The sequence below is a fragment of the Ambystoma mexicanum genome, chromosome 11 (assembly GCF_040938575.1).
Source record: "Ambystoma mexicanum isolate Mex_15411 chromosome 11, UKY_AmexF1_1, whole genome shotgun sequence".
In the NCBI taxonomy this organism is placed as follows: Eukaryota; Metazoa; Chordata; class Amphibia; order Caudata; family Ambystomatidae; genus Ambystoma; species Ambystoma mexicanum.
Genome location: NC_090934.1, coordinates 1,467,381,553 through 1,467,399,525, shown reverse-complemented (window position 1 = coordinate 1,467,399,525; position 17,973 = coordinate 1,467,381,553). Strand labels below are relative to the sequence as shown.

Sequence of the window (17,973 nt, the reverse complement as noted above, 5' to 3'; positions counted from 1 at the left end):
CATTCTCTGTGTAGCGGACAGCTGCAAGTTCACGCCGCCCTTAGAAGTTTGCTCCTGAGGCCTACTCACATGGGTCAATCGCCATAATCCATACAGTACCAACAGACAATGGGAATGATGGAGAAATACCACATAACATAACCTTTGCCTTTCTTTTTTTGACTATCTTTATCTCCGGAGCAATCCTGTTATTCCGTGGCCTTCCATAGTCCACATCCAGTGCAATATCAGTTTATTTCCATCAGGGGGCAGCACAGGCTCACCCTCCTGCGCATCCTCTCTCATCTGTGAGCTCTTGTGAGATGTGGGGACGTAGAGACCCTCTGGTGTGAGACCCCTTATTGTAGGTTTTCCAAAGTTATAAACCAATATATCTCCCAGGTGAGGCAGCGCGTGGAATGTGAAGTTTGATGGGGAGGCCGGAGAAACCCTACCCCCCAGCCCCCTCCTAGTTTAGGGACCCCACCTATATACCAGTGTTGGTCCATGCGAATCTCCTAAATTGATTGCCTGTGAAGGCCCTGCTGGCTGCCGTTCCTTTCTAATTCTTGTGGGGTACAGCCTGAACGTAAAGATCTTGAGAAATACTATGGCTGCTTTTGGGGACAGGCAATGGTACAAAGTGTTGCCTCTGGATTACTCATGGGTACCCCTGGCACAGCCCTTGAGAACCCTGGCTGAGACGTCAAGGTGGCAGTGTCGGGACCGATAACAGCTAGGTCTTGTAGAGCCGTGTTTGTTTTTCTGTACTTTCCACCTGCGTACCTCAATTCAGTATCCAATAGGAAGCTAGTGAGGGTGCAAGTGGGGGCAAGAACACGTACCTTTTGCCTACCTTACTTACTATCTGTTTTATTCCTTTACGCCCGTTTTCTCTCACCAGTGCTGGCACTTCCCAATATCACTTGGCTCAAAGGTCATGTGACATATGCTCCTGAAACGTCATTGGGAGAGGGGTGGAGGGGCTCCGAGGTTATGTGATGCCAATTCTTTTGATGTCATCAAGCACACACTGTCTCTTCCGCTACCCCTGGCATGTTTGTTAATTAATGTCCTTGCAAATATTTTAATTGGCACGTACTTCATCCATGTGTGCTTAATTCAAGCCGCTCTACCATATTGCCTTGACCTCAGAGGCATGTGGCTAATGAAGCAGTCTGGCTTTGCCCCCTGCACGCCATGCTCCTTGTTTGGACCTTGTAGTTGTCCTTTTGGGCTGCACATCATACCTTGCATAACTCGTTATTCTTCTGTGATTGTTTTCAGTTGCTAGTGGAATTCTAGCCATTAACGAGGCCGTTGAACGTGGTGACAGCGCTCAGACCTTTAGTGCACTGCGGTCACCGGATGTTGGGCTCTACGGTGTCACGCCTGAATGTGGTGAGACATACCAGGCTGAGCTGTCTGAGAACAAACGGAAGAAAATGGAAGCAGGTGAGTTTGGGAAATTGATTTGAATTGTATTTAAACAAGTCATGTATTACTCTGCACCAACCACTGGATGTCGGCCTATGCAAAGCATGTGAATCTAAGCAGATAAAAGCATCAGAAAGACAATTACAGGTATGTAATGTTTGTTTTATGCAATCTGTGTCCTATAGCTGCGTTGTTGACATCTGAACAGAACACTTTGTGTGGAGTTCTCCTACATTCCATGAGGGGGCTTGTAATTGTGGCTGCTACTTCTTTTGGTAACAGCATTCTTTGATAGAGGGTCTGCATGTGTCCAGTGTGGGCACAATACATCTCCAATAATTTCCATCAACCATTATCAAGATTGAGAATGGCGCGATAAACGTAATGCACCAACACTGCCACGTTTCTGCACCTCTGACCTTGATCAGTGCACTCACATAGTATAGGCTTATATTCCTGTAGAAGACTTCTTTCAGTTATAAAGAAAGTTCTCAAGCTCATGCCGTGTATATTCATTTGCATGTTGAATATATTAAAATATCACAAGAGTGGACTGGTTTATGAGCATGTAGGATGCATCAATGAAATATACGTTATACTGGTATATCAATTATTGAAATGAAGATTTGTGTCCTGATTGGAGGTCTTCCAGAATCGACAGGAGCTGATTTCCCCACAAATCACCTGAAACCCTGTGCGTAAGATCCATCCGATGAAGCGAGTGTCAGTTTCTGCTTCCACCTTCATCTCCCCCTCCTCCCACTACCGACTCAACTATTGACTCTGCCCTCAACAATCTCCATCACGCTATCACTAACACTCTGAATATTCTTGCCACTGTCATGAGGATCTGCCTGAAACCTGTCACCACGCGTAACACCTGGTATGTCTCTGATTAAGCAGCCCTGAAACGCAAGTGCATAGGTGCTGAACGGATGTGGCAGACCTCCAGCTCGTCCTCTGACAAACTGTCCTGTCGCCTTCTCCAAAGGCAAAATCATCTCTCCATTCACTCCAAGAAGAGGGCTCACATCCAGGCCTGCGTCTGGAGCTTCTAAGAACATGGCTGAACTCTTCAAAATCTACAAAGAACAGCCAATCTGTCTGCAGTCTCCACCTCACCTTTTGCCTCCCAGGCCCTCTGGACTGCACTGGCCACCCACTTCACTGCTAAAACTGAAGACATCCTGTGTTCTCTCTCCCCCCTTCCTTCTATCCCTCTGCCACTCCTCCTCATTCACCCTTATCACATCGGAAGAGGTCACTAGAGTTGTCCGCTCTATGAAGGTCTCTTCCAAACAGGTCTCCCCCTGTTATTCCAGTATTATTAAGGACAACATCGGCTCCCTTGACCCTGCACTCGCTGATTTCTGTAATCACTCTCTTGCCACTGGGTCTTTCCCTTCTTCCCTCAAGCACTCCCTTGTGCACCCCCTCATGAAAAAGCCTTCTGCTTACCCCACGTGTCTTGCTAACTAGCGCCCCATCTCTATCATTCCCTTCTTTGGGCAACTCCTGGAGAAGTTGGTCCTCCCCCAGCTGACCCAGCATTCTGAGCTTGCTGGTTGCCTGCACGACCATCAATCTGGATTCCGAGCATCCAGAGGTACCGAAACTGCTCTCCTGAACACCTGTGAAGAATTGCTCTCATCTCGACTCCAACTCACCACTGTTCTCATTCTACCTGGTCTCTCCTCTGCTTTTGACACAGACAACCACTCCATCCTCATAAAGTGGGTCCATGAGACCCTTGGTATCTTGGAGCGGGCACTGGACTGGCTGACCTCCTTCCTCACTGACCGTTCCTTCCAGGTTATCCTGGAGTTTTTCTCCTCACCCACTTCTATCTCCACTTGTGGGATTCCCCAGGGCTCCATCCTTTCGCTTTGGCTCTTTAACATCTATCTCGACCCTCTTGCTCACCTTATCGCCACTTTCTCCCTGCACTTCCAGTGTAATGCAGATGGCATCCAACTCTTTTCTTGAGACTACCCTGTGCATCTCTTCTGGCTTCCTCTGTCATTCAAGTGCCTGCTCAACCACTCCAGGAATCTAGTGCCTGGTCAACCACTCCAGGGATTGGCCCTGGGTGACCTCCTTCCTCCTGGACTGACTGAGCCTCCCAGGTCCAACTTGGGTCCTTTCTCTCCACCACCTCTCTCTCCACATGTTCCCCAGGGCTCTATCCTCTCACCCTGGCTCTTCAATGTCTACATGGACCCTTTGGCCCACCTGATCTCTACCTTCTCTAACTTTGTGTTGTGCGGATGACACTCTGCTCTCTATCCGACTCCCCTCAGCCTACTCTCCTCTCTTGCTCATTCCTGACTGTCTATCCACGATTCAGGATTGGTGCGCCTCCAATGATCTCTGCCTCAATGCCAGTAAGATGGAGATCCTTCTCATTGGGACCCTCCTCCCGCTTTCCCTCTCTGGCCACCCTCCTTAGGCCTGCTTCCTTCGCCTTCCTGTGAGGCAAAAAGCCCTGGTGTCATCTTCGATTCCACTCTCTCCTTCTCGCCCCACATCACTGACCTTGCCAAGAAGGCCCACTACCAGCTGCACCCCCTCAGAGGTATTCTTCCTTTTCTTACTTTCCCCAAGCAGCTCATTGTCTCCAGAGCCCTGGTTCTCTCTAGGCTGGACTACTGCAACAGTCTCTTACTCCGCCCTTACAAATAATCCAATGCAGGACTGCAAGACTTCTCCTTGGTCTCACGCCCAGGGGCTGTATCTCTCCAGCCTTGAAATCCCTCCACGGTGGCTGCAAGGATCAAGTTTAAGACCCTCTGCATCGTCCACAAGGCTTTCTGGGACCAGGGTCCACATTACATCGAACTCTCTCTTCCAAAATACCTTCCTTCTCGAGCCCTTTGTTCAGCTACCTTCAACTCTCTGAGGGTCAGATGGTTCTCCAGTCAGAGTGTGTGTGGTGGGGGGGATAGATATCTCTCCCCTGCAGGTGCCTACCTCTGGAATGGCGTCCTTGCCCCTTTCAAATTTAAGCCGGATCACCTGAAGTTTCGAAAGCTGCTCAAGGCCTTCATATTCTCGCTTTCTCTCTCTCTCTCCCCCCCACCTGTCTGCTGCAACGACTGGTTGCCTGGCTACCCTAGATCTTACTATCTCACTGGGTACCAGGCTCCTCCATGATCAGTCTCTCCTGCACTGCATCCGGACCTACCGCGCACTTAGGGGTTGCAACTGTAAGCTCTACAGCCCCCTGCCTCCTTGCACTTACCCAGAGACGCACTGCCCTGGCTGCACTTCCCCTTCTATGTCCGTGGCTCTTCCCCCTGCACTTTTGCGCTGTCGCACTTACACGATCTGAATGACAGAAGCTTAGTAAGATTGTTTGTATTGTCCTCCCCCTGTCTTGTCATGCCTAGAAACACTTGTTTACAGGCGCGTTATAAATGACATATGTCATACCTTTCCTGATTGCCTATTCGCCATCCGGTCCTAGTGTACCTCTAATTATCTCAGTCGCAATGCCAGCAAGACTGAGATCCTTCCTATGGGGGCTCCTGTTCCCTCTTTCCTCCCTTCTCTCTGGCCACCCTCTATGGGCTCTCCCCCTCTCTCCTTCCTCTGAAACCAGAAACCTGGGAGTTATTTTCGACTCCTCTCTCTCTTTCATTCCTCACATCTTGGACCTTGCCCAAGAAGGCCCATTTCCAACTCTACCCCCTCGGAGACATCCTCCCTTTCCTCACTTTTCTCCAGAAGCTTAACGTCTCCAGAGCTCTGGTACTCTCCAGGCTGGACTATTGCAACAGCCTCTTCCTTAATCTTAACTTCTTCTCATCTCTGCCCCCTCCAGCTAATCCAGAATAGGGCTGCAAGACTTATCCTCGGCCTCCAGCCCAGGGACTGTATCTTTCCAGCCCTAAATTCGCACCCACTGACTCCCGGTGGCTGCAAGGATCAAATGTAAATCCTTCTGCATCATCCATAAGGCTGTCTGGAGCAGGGGACCATGCTATCTGCAACTTGCTCTCACCAAATACTGTCCTTCCAGATCCCTCCAATTCTCCAGCTCCAAATCTCTGCTTGTCAAGCGCTTCTCTAAGCAGAGAGCGGGTGACCATTCTCTTTCCTCGGCTGGCTCCCTCCTCTGGAACAGCCTCCAGTTCTCTGTGTTGAGCCGGATCGCCTCAAGTTCTGCAAGCATCTCAAGACTCTTTCCTTCCCTCTCTCCCCCAGTGCTAAACCTCACAGATGCTGTGATTGGGGGCCTGGGCCCTTATGTGTCCATCTGGGTCCTGGCCTTCTGTCCAATCGGCCGGAGCATCCGCCCTCCCCCTGCACTTGCCTTCGGGCACCACTGGCCTGTGATGTCTCACAGGCCTGCACAAATTGTTTTGGCTGGTGACCCCTCTTCCACCAAGTGGTCTTTGCCTGGCACTTACCTGCTGCCTTTGCATCTGGCTCTCTGGCACTTACCTGTTGCCTTTCTGCCACTCTGTGGAACCTCAAGCACATACCCCCGTACCCTGTCCCTTCTATCTCTCTGGAATTGCACGCTCCGAATGTTCACACGGCCTCGTAGGACCACTTTTGTATTTTGCTCATCACTGTTGTCATATTCCATTGTCTTGCTGTTCCCTCCCCATTGCCCTGTGGGTGCCTTGAAACACAATTCTTTGGCGTATAAACGTCTTAAAAATGCCCAATAAAATAAATAATACTCTGCTAAAAACGGTCTCAATGGAAAAGGGAATGGGATAAAATAATGAACACTGCACCCAGTGGTTTGGCTTTTGCTGGTCTAGCAATAATGTAAATAAAGATGTGATGAAGTGGAGGTAAAAGCAGCTTCTGGGTATCTGGCATCCCCCGGTAAGTGGGCGCTACGTCTGGGGATTGTGGAGCCTGCCCGTAGTCTGCTGCAGATCTAGCTTCCGCGTGAGATGCAAACTATAACCTTTTGCCCATTACATATGAACCGCTGCCCTTTCAGCGTCCTCTAGATGTTTCCAAATGCTCCTTTATGTACATTCTGAAAAACAGTTAGTGACACAAAGGTATGCTTGTATGGCACCAGCTGCCCTAAGAAGTTAAATGTATCTTCTTGTAGTTGTCTGTGTCGAGGTGACATGGGTCTTCTAGGCGATCGCAATCCCTGTGTAGGGTGTTGCGCTGCACTTTAAGCACGCGGCCCTGAGATCCTTCAAGTAAATGCAGGTTTGGCGTAGAATTGTACTCCTGTTTACTTTGGCAATCTGGATTTGTGGCCACCTTTATTTTTTATATTAACGTTCAAAAATGATGTTTTATAAGTTGAGCTCATCTCCTTTCTCGCATATACCCAGCGAGTGCCACAAACCTGGCAGAAATGCATGGTCTAAGACCACTGTACAGTGCATATGTGGGCTGTGACAAAGCGCAAGACAACAGCAACACTTTAAAGGGGAAACCACTTTGGATCGGGTTGGGGAACTACAACAGTTAGCAAATAAACCCTATTGCAGTAATAACCTGAGAGGGATCCACGCAGGGAAAGTTAAACGCAATATTGCCGGACAGCATGGCTTGGAAGAGATAAAATGTTACAATGGTTTTCCAATAACTTCTCCTTTCACTGGCAGTCAAAATGCCGGTAAAGATAAGTCGTTCTGCATAACAAAAGCATACTTGCATCTGGATAGTACTGGGACGAGGAGGCCCCATACAGAGGCGCGGGGCAGACGCGAGAACCAACAGCCAAGTTCTATACATCCAGAAACAAGTGAAGGCTGACTACATACAAGAGGAGAAGACGGACAAAGCAAAAAGGATAGCGGCAAAAGAAGTTGGAGCAGTGTGAAGCCGAGAAGTGGCACCAGCAGTTGTAGCTGGAGAAGCAGTGAGAGTGGACAGCAGAGAGGTTGGTGGCCGAACCTGGAAAGTTCATCTCGATCGGTCATCTGCAAAGCAGACAGAAAGTTGGTAGAGGAACAGCAAAGGCGTTCTTGCAGCGGGACGCAACGCTGCCTACCTGAAAGAGGATAGTCGAACCACTGCCGAGCCCCGCAGCTCCCAGCCTCAAGGAGCAAAGAAGCAGTGAGGTCAACGGCATACTGGAGCTGTATCACAGGTATTTACAAAGGGACCAGCAGGAGCTGTGGCTAAGAAATAGGGGCGCAATAGACCCCGAGGAGAGGGTGTGGCAACCCCCCAGCAGTTCCAGGACTGCTTTTGAAAAGCGGCCAGTACTGTTGGGCAGGAGAGTAAACCCAGCCTACCAAGAAGGATCATAGGAAGAAAGAGACAAGCCTGGAACGCATACATTATCAGAATCGCTACTCTTCCTCATCCCAGTATTTGGGAAACAGATAAATTGGAGGAGTAAACCAAAGTTGTGGAAGGAATTTAAGGGAAATCCAACAGTACCCTTCAGATCCAGGCCTGAGTGGGACACTAGCAGCGTGTTTCACAGAAGTACGTTGTTTTAAAGATGGAAGGCGTGCTACTAGGAAGATTAAATACGAGAAAAGAGCCAAGAAGAGGGAAATACCATGCTGGCCTTTCTGGAAGCGGAAAAGACCAGGGGAAGAGGATTGTGACCCGTGGCAGTTTCTGGACCTGGTCCAGGGGAAGGAAGTCCCTCTCCTTGGAGGGATGGAACGTATACCTTGTGGAACTTTCTTTTGCAGAACTGGGTTTATGGAACATTGTTTTGCATCCCTTTAGGGCTAATAGCCTGGGAACTTTCCTGTTGTTGGAGAATACAACTAGTTTGAAGAGACCATCCTTGCATAGTTTCTTTAAGCTATTACTGTTAGGGGCGGTAGTAGGTTTGGACACGATAGTTACAGACATTTTAGTTCTGGACTTCCCGACGATTGCACTAGTCCAACCCCCATTTTTCTTTGATACTAAAAGTATACACACATAATAAACAAGCGCCATCATGTCCGAGTCTTACTTCTGACCCCTCACAGTGCTCATAATGCTTTAAAGTGTATGGTCATGCCTGAGCTCACATGTTGTTGAAAAAAGACCACCACTACGCTTTTGATTTAATGACATTTATTTGGCGTGATGTTTTTATATAGAGTGATCTGAATAAATCAATCTTTCCTCATATTAATGTATAAATGTACCTGGCATGTTGCTCTGTTAGGTTTTTAGTTGCAAAGTGGCTGACCTTGATCCTTTCCATCCATGTTCTTGTCTGTAGGCGATAATGGCAGTGAGTGGGTTCAGCACTGGGTGAAGGGCGGCTACCACTATTACTACAACCTGCGCAGTAAGGAAGGGAGCTGGGAGGAGCCTCCAGGATTCGTGCCGAACAACACTCAGCTCTCGCGGGAGGATATCCAGGTAAAGCGACTAGACCTTCTCTGCACGCAGTCTTGAGTCTCCTAGAAAGCTATTGCAGATTTCCTCTCGCGGGAGGATACCCAGGTAAGGTGACGAGACCTTCTCTGCACGCAGTCTTGAGTCTCCTAGAAAGGTATTGTAGAATTCCTCTCAGTGGGAGGATATCCAAGTAAGGCGACGAGACCTTCTCTGAACGCAATCTTGAGTCTCCTAGAACGGTATTGTAGATTTCCTCTCAGCGGGAGGATATCCAGGTAATGCGACGAGACCTTCTCTGAACGTAATCTTGAGTCTCCTTGAAAGGTATTGTAGAATTCCTCTCAGCGGGAGGATATCCAAGTAAGGCGACGAGACCTTCTCTGAACGCAATCTTGAGTCTCCTGGAACGGTATTGTAGATTTCCTCTCAGCGGGAGGATATCCAGGTAATGCGACGAGACCTTCTCTGAACGTAATCTTGAGTCTCCTTGAAAGGTATTGTAGAATTCCTCTCAGCGGGAGGATATCCAAGTAAGGCGACGAGACCTTCTCTGAACGCAATCTTGAGTCTCCTAGAAAGGTATTGTAGAATTCCTCTCAGCGGGAGGATATCCAAGTAAGGCGACAAGACCTTCTCTCAATGCAATCTTGGGTCTCCTAGAAAGGTATTGTAGAATTCCTCTCAGCGGGAGGATATCCAAGTAAGGCGACGAGACCTTCTCTCAACGCAATCTTGGGTCTCCTAGAAAGGTATTGTAGATTTCCTCTCAGCGGGAGGATATCCAAGTAAGGCGACGAGACCTTCTCTGAACGCAATCTTGGGTCTCCTAGAAAGGTATTGTAGGCTTCCTCTCACAATGCACCTTTATTCCATCTTTAATAAAAATGTAAGCAAGTTAAAAATAAAAATAACTTGAGGGCTGGAAAGTAGGTCCAATTGGAAAAACCTGTGCCATCCAAGACAGGAATGGTGATAGCTTTAAAAGAAAATGACTTTCCTTCATCACGCAGTGTAGAGGCTGTTTAGGTGTCCACTTGGGAGCAATCGAGGGATAGCGAGTGTGATTCCCCGCAACAGCAACACATAGTTGGTGTTTGTTTTCGGCACATGGTTTGCCCCCATCGGTTTGACACTGACAGACCAGGGAGCAGAGATGGGTGAGCGCCTGCGACACGGACAGACAGTGAGCAGAGATGGGTGAGCGCCTGCGACACTTGACAGACCAGGGAGCAGAGATGGGTGAGCGCCTGCAAAACTTACAGACCAGGGAGCAGAGATGGGTGAGCGCTTGCAACACTTGACAGACCAGGGAGCAGAGGTGGGTGAGTGCCTGCAAAACTTACAGACCAGGGAGCAGAGATGGGTGAGCGCTTGCAACACTTGACAGACCAGGGAGCAGAGGTGGGTGAGCGCCTGCGACAGACAGACAGTGAGTAGAGATGGGTGAGCGCCTGCGACACTTGACAGACCAGGGAGCAGAGATGGGGGAGCGCCTGCAACACTTGACAGACCAGGGAGCAGAGGTGGGTGAGCGCCTGCGACACGGACAGACAGTGAGCAGAGATGGGTGAGTGCCTGCGACACTGACAGACCAGGGAGCGGAGATGGTGAGCCCCTGAGACACTGACAGATCAGGGAGCAGAGATGGGTGAGCGCCTGCGACACAGTCAGACCAGGGAGCAGAGATGGCTGAGCGCCTGCGACACTGACAGACCAGGGAGCAGAGATGGTGAGCGCCTGCAACACTGACAGACCAGGGAGCAGAGAGGGGTGAGCGCCTGCGACACTGACAGACCAGGGAGCAGAGATGGTGAGCACCTGCGACACTGACAGATCAGGGAGCAGAGATGGGTGAGCGCCTGACACATGGAGAGACCAGGGAGCAGAGATGGCTGAGCGCATACTACCATTGGTTGCCCATGTCCTGAAGGCCGCCGTGAGGTTTCTGGGAGTGGACAGATGTTTGGTGCGACGGCGAGTCTGGGATTGGTCGGGGACAGGCATGGTCCGCCTTTCCTTAGACAGGCGACTTGCCAATGGCTTGCCTTTGAAGGCTTCCTTTGCTGCTTGCGAGTAGCGCATACACACTGCGATGCTGGCCTGTAGGGGGAGATTGCTCGCAGTTGGGGGTAGCTTTGGAGAGAAGGGGGTCAGGGTAAACTCGGAAGCACTCCAATGTATTGGTCACTCTGGTTTGTTGTTGGGGGGGCAGTGTGGATTTTTGTCTCACTTTTTCAACCGCTGCCAGATGAGGCCAGCCCATGCAGGGCAGTGCTGCATGACTTTATCAGGCCTTCTCCGAATCGCACTGTGGTGGGAGCTCTAGTCCCCACGAGGAGGCAGAAGGGGGGGGGGGATAATAAAGACCTTTGCTAATGGAAGCGCTATGAGCTGTGCACTGTTGGAGAACAGCAGAGCGTCCTCGGGCACCAAGCATGCTACAGAGACCCCACCACTCAAGGGGCAGTGAGAGAAAGGGAGGTCGAAAGTGCACACACACTAGAATTTGAAACGTTTGCTTATTGGTCAATCTTATAGTGTGGTTTGTCTTGTGAAACGGTCCCTGAAATTACCTTTGGCTGCACATCCTATCACATTATATGTGGCACTGCCAAAGTCATTCCCTTTGCCTCTGTATTCTGGGTTTAAATTGAGTTATTCCCTTTGCCTCCCCATTCTGGGTTTAAATGGAGTCATTCTCTTTGCCTCCCCATTCTGGGTTTAATTTGAGTCATTCCCTTTGCCTCCCCATTCGGGGTTTAAATTGAGTCATTCCCTTTGCCTCCCCATTCGGGGTTTAAATTGAGTCATTCCCTTTGCCTCCCCATTCTGGATTTAAACAGAGTCATTCCCTTTGCCTCCCCATTCGGGGTTTAAATTGAGTCATTCCCTTTGCCTCCCCATTCTGGGTTTAAATTGTGCATTGGATTAAATGTCCCCCTGTTTTACGTATTTGCCTGTTGCTTATTTTGTTTCCCACACGGTACCTTGTCATTCTTTTCCTCCCTCCCAGAGCACGATATCGGGTGTCTCCGCCGCCTACAACCGAGAGCAGCTATGGCTTGCGAACGAGACGCTGATTACGAAGCTGCAGGCCCGCTGTCGCGGGTGCCTCATGCGCAGAAAGTTTAGATCCAGAATGGACTTCCTGAAGAAGCAAGGGCCGGCCATCACCTGTATCCAGGTACTTGCATAGCGCCAACTCGGTCTTCTCCAAGTGCACGTGTTCTTGTTGATGTTTGAGTCAAGATCATCCAGGTACTTGCATAGCGCCAACTCTTTCTTCTCCAAGTGCACGTGTTCTTGTTGATGTTTGAGTCAAGATCATCCAGGTGTTTGCATAGCGCCAACTCTGTCTTCTCCAAGTGCACGTGTTCTTGTTGATGTTTGAGTCAAGATCATCCAGGTGTTTGCATAGCGCCAACTCTGTCTTCTCCAAGTGCACGTGTTCTTGTTGATGTTTGAGTCAAGATTATCCAGGTACTTGCATAGCGTCAACTCTGTCTTCTCGAAGTACAAGTGTTCTTGTCGATGTTTGATTCAGGATTTTTTAGGGTTGTTTTGCAGTTAAGCCAGAGAAAACTAGAAGATTTGGCTGTGCAATTGTCTGATAAAGGGGGTTGTGTTAGTAACATGTTGGATTGTTTAAGCTATGAGATGAGTATGTGGTTCCAATTCATCAAATTATGGCCTATATTTTCTTAAATGCTAGCAACCTGTTGGTGAGGAGAGGGTTTCGTGACTATTGGAATGAGCTGGCTGGCGAGGCCTTCTCGGAGGATATGTGGAACAGGATCTTCAAGATAGACTTCCATGGCAATCGTTTTACAGAAGATCCTAGTGGGTTGGCATAGGGACCCTTTGAAGCTATTGAAAATGTATTGGGGGGGTTTCACCCATATGCCCTAAAGGATGTAGGTTGGTGGATACAAGGGTACACATGTGGTGGCGGTGCCCAAAGGTCCAGAAATATTGGGAAAGCGTCATAGGGGTATTTGGCAGAGGTTACCGGAGAATCGATACCACGGGACCCACTAACAATCCTGCTGGGTCTCCCCCCAAGAGACTCTGACGTATATAGGTACCCCGGAATGTGGGAAACGATGCTGAGGGCTGGGACGGTGGCCCTGGCACTGTAATGGAAGTCCCCTGAAACTCTGTCCAAGGAGGATTGGCAGACAAAACTTAAAAACATGTTCCTCATGGACGAACTAACGGCTATGGTCAATGATGATTCCAGCGCATTCATACAAAATTGGGAAGGGGTCCTACAATCATGGGGTTGGGAAATACATTGAAACTCGAGTGCCATTCGAGCCAGGGTGAGGAGGAGGAGGAGGAGGCCACGAGACATGATGTAGAAGGCGATTAAAAAGACTGATAACATTGCAGAAAAGGGGCTCACGGTCCGGCACTTGGGTATAAGCTCTTGGACTAATAGTAGTTCGATCTTTGGCCAAGTCCTCAGTCCCAGAAGGTGGTACTTGTTTGAAGGTCCTTACCATTGTACTTTATTGTGTGGTATTTGGTAGGGGTTTCAGTTGGAGGAAACCAAAGTTGGGGGGGGTTGGGTTAGGGAGGGGGGCAGGAGGGAGGGAGGAATAGTCCGGCGGGGAATCACATGATTGGCGGAAATGTATGTGATCGGCCCCGATGGGCTCTGTTTGTTGTTGTTTATTAAAATGTCAATAAAAACAAAAGTTCAAAAAATATATATTATGGCCTATATTGATTTTTGCCTCTCTGAGTCTGGTCGGTCATAGGCTACGAACAGCGTACGACACCAGGAACTGTTGCAAACATCTAGTCCATTGGACCAGCTTGTCCTTGTGCTGGATACTTCTTGCCCTCTTTTTGTTCCTTTCTTTAGATACCTTATGCCTCCTTTCTTCAGTACGCCTATCTCGGCTATTGTGGTTCCTCTCTTTTTCATCATGGCTGATACGAGCACTTCCGAACTCGCCAGTGTTGTGGAGATTTGCACCCCCTGGTCCTCCCCAGAGACACTGGGCCCATATCTGCCTGGCTATTTCATAGCCTGGAATCGATGCCACCAGCATGGACCCTGCTCCTAGCCCTCACATACTGGTTGACATCAGGTGTGTAGGACCATTGCCTGCATTCACTATGGTGGCAAGCGGCTTCGCCCAACATGATTGGTTGCACGCTGCCGGCAGAGGGTGGGAGCTCGGTGCCTCAGCCTCCTGCCTTGTTGCGCCGGTCAGGAACACAGGTGTGTGCGGTGATCCCTGTAGAGAACTGGGGATTCTGCCAGTCCCATGCGCCCCAGTCCTTTGACCTGCTCCGGAGCAACGACGCCTGTGAATTCTGTTCGTCCGCAGGATTTAGGGGATAGTGATGGAGTTTACTCATCCCGGGCTAAAGTGGGGCCTGTGCGTCTCCACTCACTGCACACCTTTTGACTAATGGTGTCTGGGCATTGCTTGCAAAGAAACGTACGTCACATGGACATTGGCCAGACCCAAGACCTGCATTAACGGATCTGATTGGCCTGCTTGAGTTTTTGGGTAGTTCTGTACAGTTCGAGCAACCTGGACATGGACAGCCAGCCGCTGAGGGCCCTGGCCCCCCATATCCGTGTGTGGGTCTTTCCAAGCAGCAGCTCTTTGCGCCCCTTGATCCTCAGTGGAAAGGGGTTAAGCGAGTAGCCCAGAAGGTTCCTCGGGGGTAACAGAGAACCCTGAAACCTTTGCCAGCCCAAGCTCTGGACCTCTCCAGCAGCACACACGCAAGCAGTGACTTCCGGCTGCGCCGTGTGCTGCTGCTGTGTGGGACCAATGATGGAGCAGCCCTCGCTTTTCACCTTTGCAATGCTAGACTCGCTGCACTATCAGCTCGCTCCTGCCTTCTGGAAGCTTCCGATATTTTGCAAAGTAGCTTCCTGTTTTTCAGACTATTGGACCCCAGTGCAAGCCCTTGTTGGCAGCGCGCGGTTTCCTTCATTTCCATGGGTTTGGCCCTTTTCATTTGTTACAGGGTCCGTGTTTCCATTTGCGATACCTAGGGTTAAAGATACGCATTGTATTCTCCATCCTGCGCAATAAAGCGCTTCTGTGCAATTCTGAGCAGTCCGTGCACCACGCAGCAGGGCTTAACCTAGTACCACCCCCACACTCTCAGTGGCCAACAGGAAACCTCTGCCAGCCAATGAGAGTCCCTACTTTTGAGTACATGTTCTCACATGTTCTTCTCATCAGAACACTGAACGTGGATCAATTTCTCGCAGGCAGTCTCTAAACTTAAGTCAATTTCTCCAGCTCCCACTGAACGGTCCTGAACGGAATACTCACATTCACAGCGCTTGGAAGCAAGAAAACCGCTCGTATGACGCACCAGACGAAAACATGCCTTTATTGCATTGTTTCGTATATCCTGCCATAAGCACCTTTGGCTAATGCCAGTTATATATTCTTTTAAAGTCCTATCGTTCTTGCCATTCTCAGATGCAGCAGCTAGCCAAGTAGGCATGCTTTGAATAGACCTTGGACACATTGGCAGGCGATTGCACGTTATTCCTCCTGCGTGTGTTCAGCATATAAGCAGAGCCCGCAACTGTAGGCAGTTGCCCTTGAAGAAGATGACAGGTTGACTTCTGCTTTCCCTATACAATATGACCGAGTCCAATGAGACATTCGGTCCAGGCCACATAGTCACCGTCGCAGCAATCCACGCGGCTCCTGAGCACTCTTCCTACTACGGCCACTATCACCCCACTGCACGAGTCCTCGCTTGAAATGAAGTCTACAGTTTGCATGCAAAGAAGTGCTCTTTATTTCATGTCTCTTCAGACCCTGTGCGCTCCAAAGCCATAGCACTGGCAGGAAGGCATTGTAACCTCAAACTCACCAGAACTTTCATGAGGGCTTCCCCCTGGGGTGGCCTTTAGTGTTTAAGTTTCGCCTTTAGGTTTATCATGACTTTAGCAGTCGGCTTAAAATGTGAACTAATTGAACAACGTTGTTGAAAAACAAGCGAGATGAATAGTTTTTCATTAATTGCTCTAAATAAATGGAAATCATTCAAATAATATAGTTTTTGGGGACAAGAGCACCATGGATAAGAAAACACAGCAGTGCTGGACCCTTGCCGCTTGCCCACCTGTGTCCACTTTGTTTAATCGTTTGAGGACCTGTGCAAGAGGATGCAAGTAAACGTGACTGATCGAAGGTCGCGCCTACCAGATGGTGGACTCCTGCCTCCCGCCGTCTTGGCATCGCTCCTGCCTGGTGGCGTCTTTGCATCGCTCCTGCCACCGTCTGGGCATCGCTCCTGCCTGCTGCCATCTTGGCAACGCTCCTGTGTGCCACCATCTTGGCTTCGCTCCTGCCCCCTGCAATCTTGGCATCGCTCCTGTTTGCCACCATCTTGGCTTCCCTCCTGCCTCCTGCCATCTTGGCATCGCTCCTGTGCGCTGCCATCTTGGCACCGCTCCTGCCTCCTGCCATCTTGGCACCGCTCCTGCCTCCCGCCATCTTGGCATCGCTCCTGCGTACCGCCATCTTGGCATCGCCCCTGCCCTGGCCATCTTGGCAACGCTCCTGTGTGCCACCATCTTGGCTTTGCTCCTGCCCCCTGCAATCTTGGCATCGCTCCTGTTTGCCACCATCTTGGCTTCCCTCCTGCCTGCTGCCATCTTGGCATCGCTCCTGCGTGCCTCCAACTTGGCATCGCTCCTGCCCCCTGCAATCTTGGCATCGCTCCTGTTTGCTACCATCTTGGCTTTGCTCCTGCCCCCTGCAATCTTGGCATCGCTCCTGTTTGCCACCATCTTGGCTTCCCTCCTGCCTCCCGCCATCTTGGCACCGCTCCTGCCTCCCGCCATCTTGGCATCGCTCCTGCGTACCGCCATCTTGGCATCGCCCCTGCCCTGGCCATCTTGGCAACGCTCCTGTGTGCCACCATCTTGGCTTTGCTCCTGCCCCCTGCAATCTTGGCATCGCTCCTGTTTGCCACCATCTTGGCTTCCCTCCTGCCTGCCGCCGTCTTGGCATTGCTCCTGTTTGCCGCCATCTTGACATCACTCCTTCCTGCTGCCTTCTTGGCATCGCTCCTGCGTGCTGCCATTTTGGCATCGCTCCTGTCTGCCTCCATCTTGGCATCGCTCCTGTGCGCCGCCATCTTGGCACCGCTCCTGCCCCCCGCCATCTTGGCATCGCTCCCATTGGCGTACGTACTTGGAGGTCGCAGTGGGTTTGCAGTGAAAGCAGTGCAGCAATCCAGTGGCCAGCCCGTCCCCCATCACTGCAGGTTATACGGCCGCAGAGGTACCGTCATTGAGGATTCAGGGTACTCCCTCTCCTGGGACTATATTCAGTGGCTTGATTTTTCAAAGCATTGTGATGATTGTTTCTCCGGTTTGAATGTGTGTGCAGCTGTTTGTTAGGTAGATTTCCATTTGTATGTGAAATCCCCTTCACCTGTGAGTCCTCCAGCACTTTTTGCTGGCCTACTGGATTTTGTGTCCATTCTCCTGCGTGAGTGGGAACCTTTTTCCACACTTATTCTTTCTTTTACCCTTTCTTTTGAATCCTTTTTTATTTCTTTTTCTTGCTCTTCTGCTAATGTTGTACCATGACTTTTGCTTCACACATCACGCTCTGTGCAGTGTTGCTGGGGGCCCTTTGGGCGCCCCTTTTTATTTTCTGTTACAGGGGCATATTTGTTTCCTTCCTATCTTTTCTATTGTGAGATCAGCACCGCCCACATGAGAAAGCCCACCAAGGCGCCAGTCTGTGAAGACAGGAAATGGGAGAGGACTCCGAAACTCTCCTGGTCGTCGACTTCTGCAGTGCCTTCCTGGAACCAGTTCTAACTGGGAGGCTGGCTGTCCTCAAAGGACAGCCACCACCCAGAGTATGAATGGTACAGGGTGCTGATTGGCTGCAGTCCTCCATAAGCGGCTTGGAATGTGAGGCTAAAGGAGAGCTGACCACTGGAACTGAAGAATCAACGAGGAAGGAAGATGAGAGACGCCTGCCACCACTTCCATACGACCAGAGATGCCTTCTGACTAAATGCTGCCTTTCCGACCCCTCCTTCAAGCATCAGGAGAAACCCAAAGAGGACAACTGTCTTCTTTAGACTGGTGGGACCAATTTGTCTCAAGACGACCAGCATTTCGAGCCATCCCACAACGATCTGTGACCTTCAACAGCTGCAAACCGTCAATACCCTGAGACCTGTGGCTATTGTGCAGTGCATCGCCTTCCGAAGAGCGAATCCTCCTGAAACTTTGGTGGACTCCATCTG

The 17,973-nt window shown here is 50.2% G+C and overlaps 1 protein-coding gene across 2 annotated transcripts in view; it reads left to right on the top strand.

Annotated features, from left to right (window-relative positions):
• Positions 1-17,973, top strand: part of IQGAP1 (IQ motif containing GTPase activating protein 1) — a 473,401-nt gene that overhangs the window by 330,840 nt on the left and 124,588 nt on the right. For both annotated transcript variants that reach the window (XM_069625145.1, XM_069625146.1), the window contains 3 exons: positions 1,267-1,434; positions 8,582-8,724; positions 11,717-11,887. In XM_069625145.1, the coding sequence (XP_069481246.1) occupies positions 1,267-1,434; positions 8,582-8,724; positions 11,717-11,887 (482 nt within the window). The remainder of the gene's footprint in view (positions 1-1,266; positions 1,435-8,581; positions 8,725-11,716; positions 11,888-17,973) is intronic.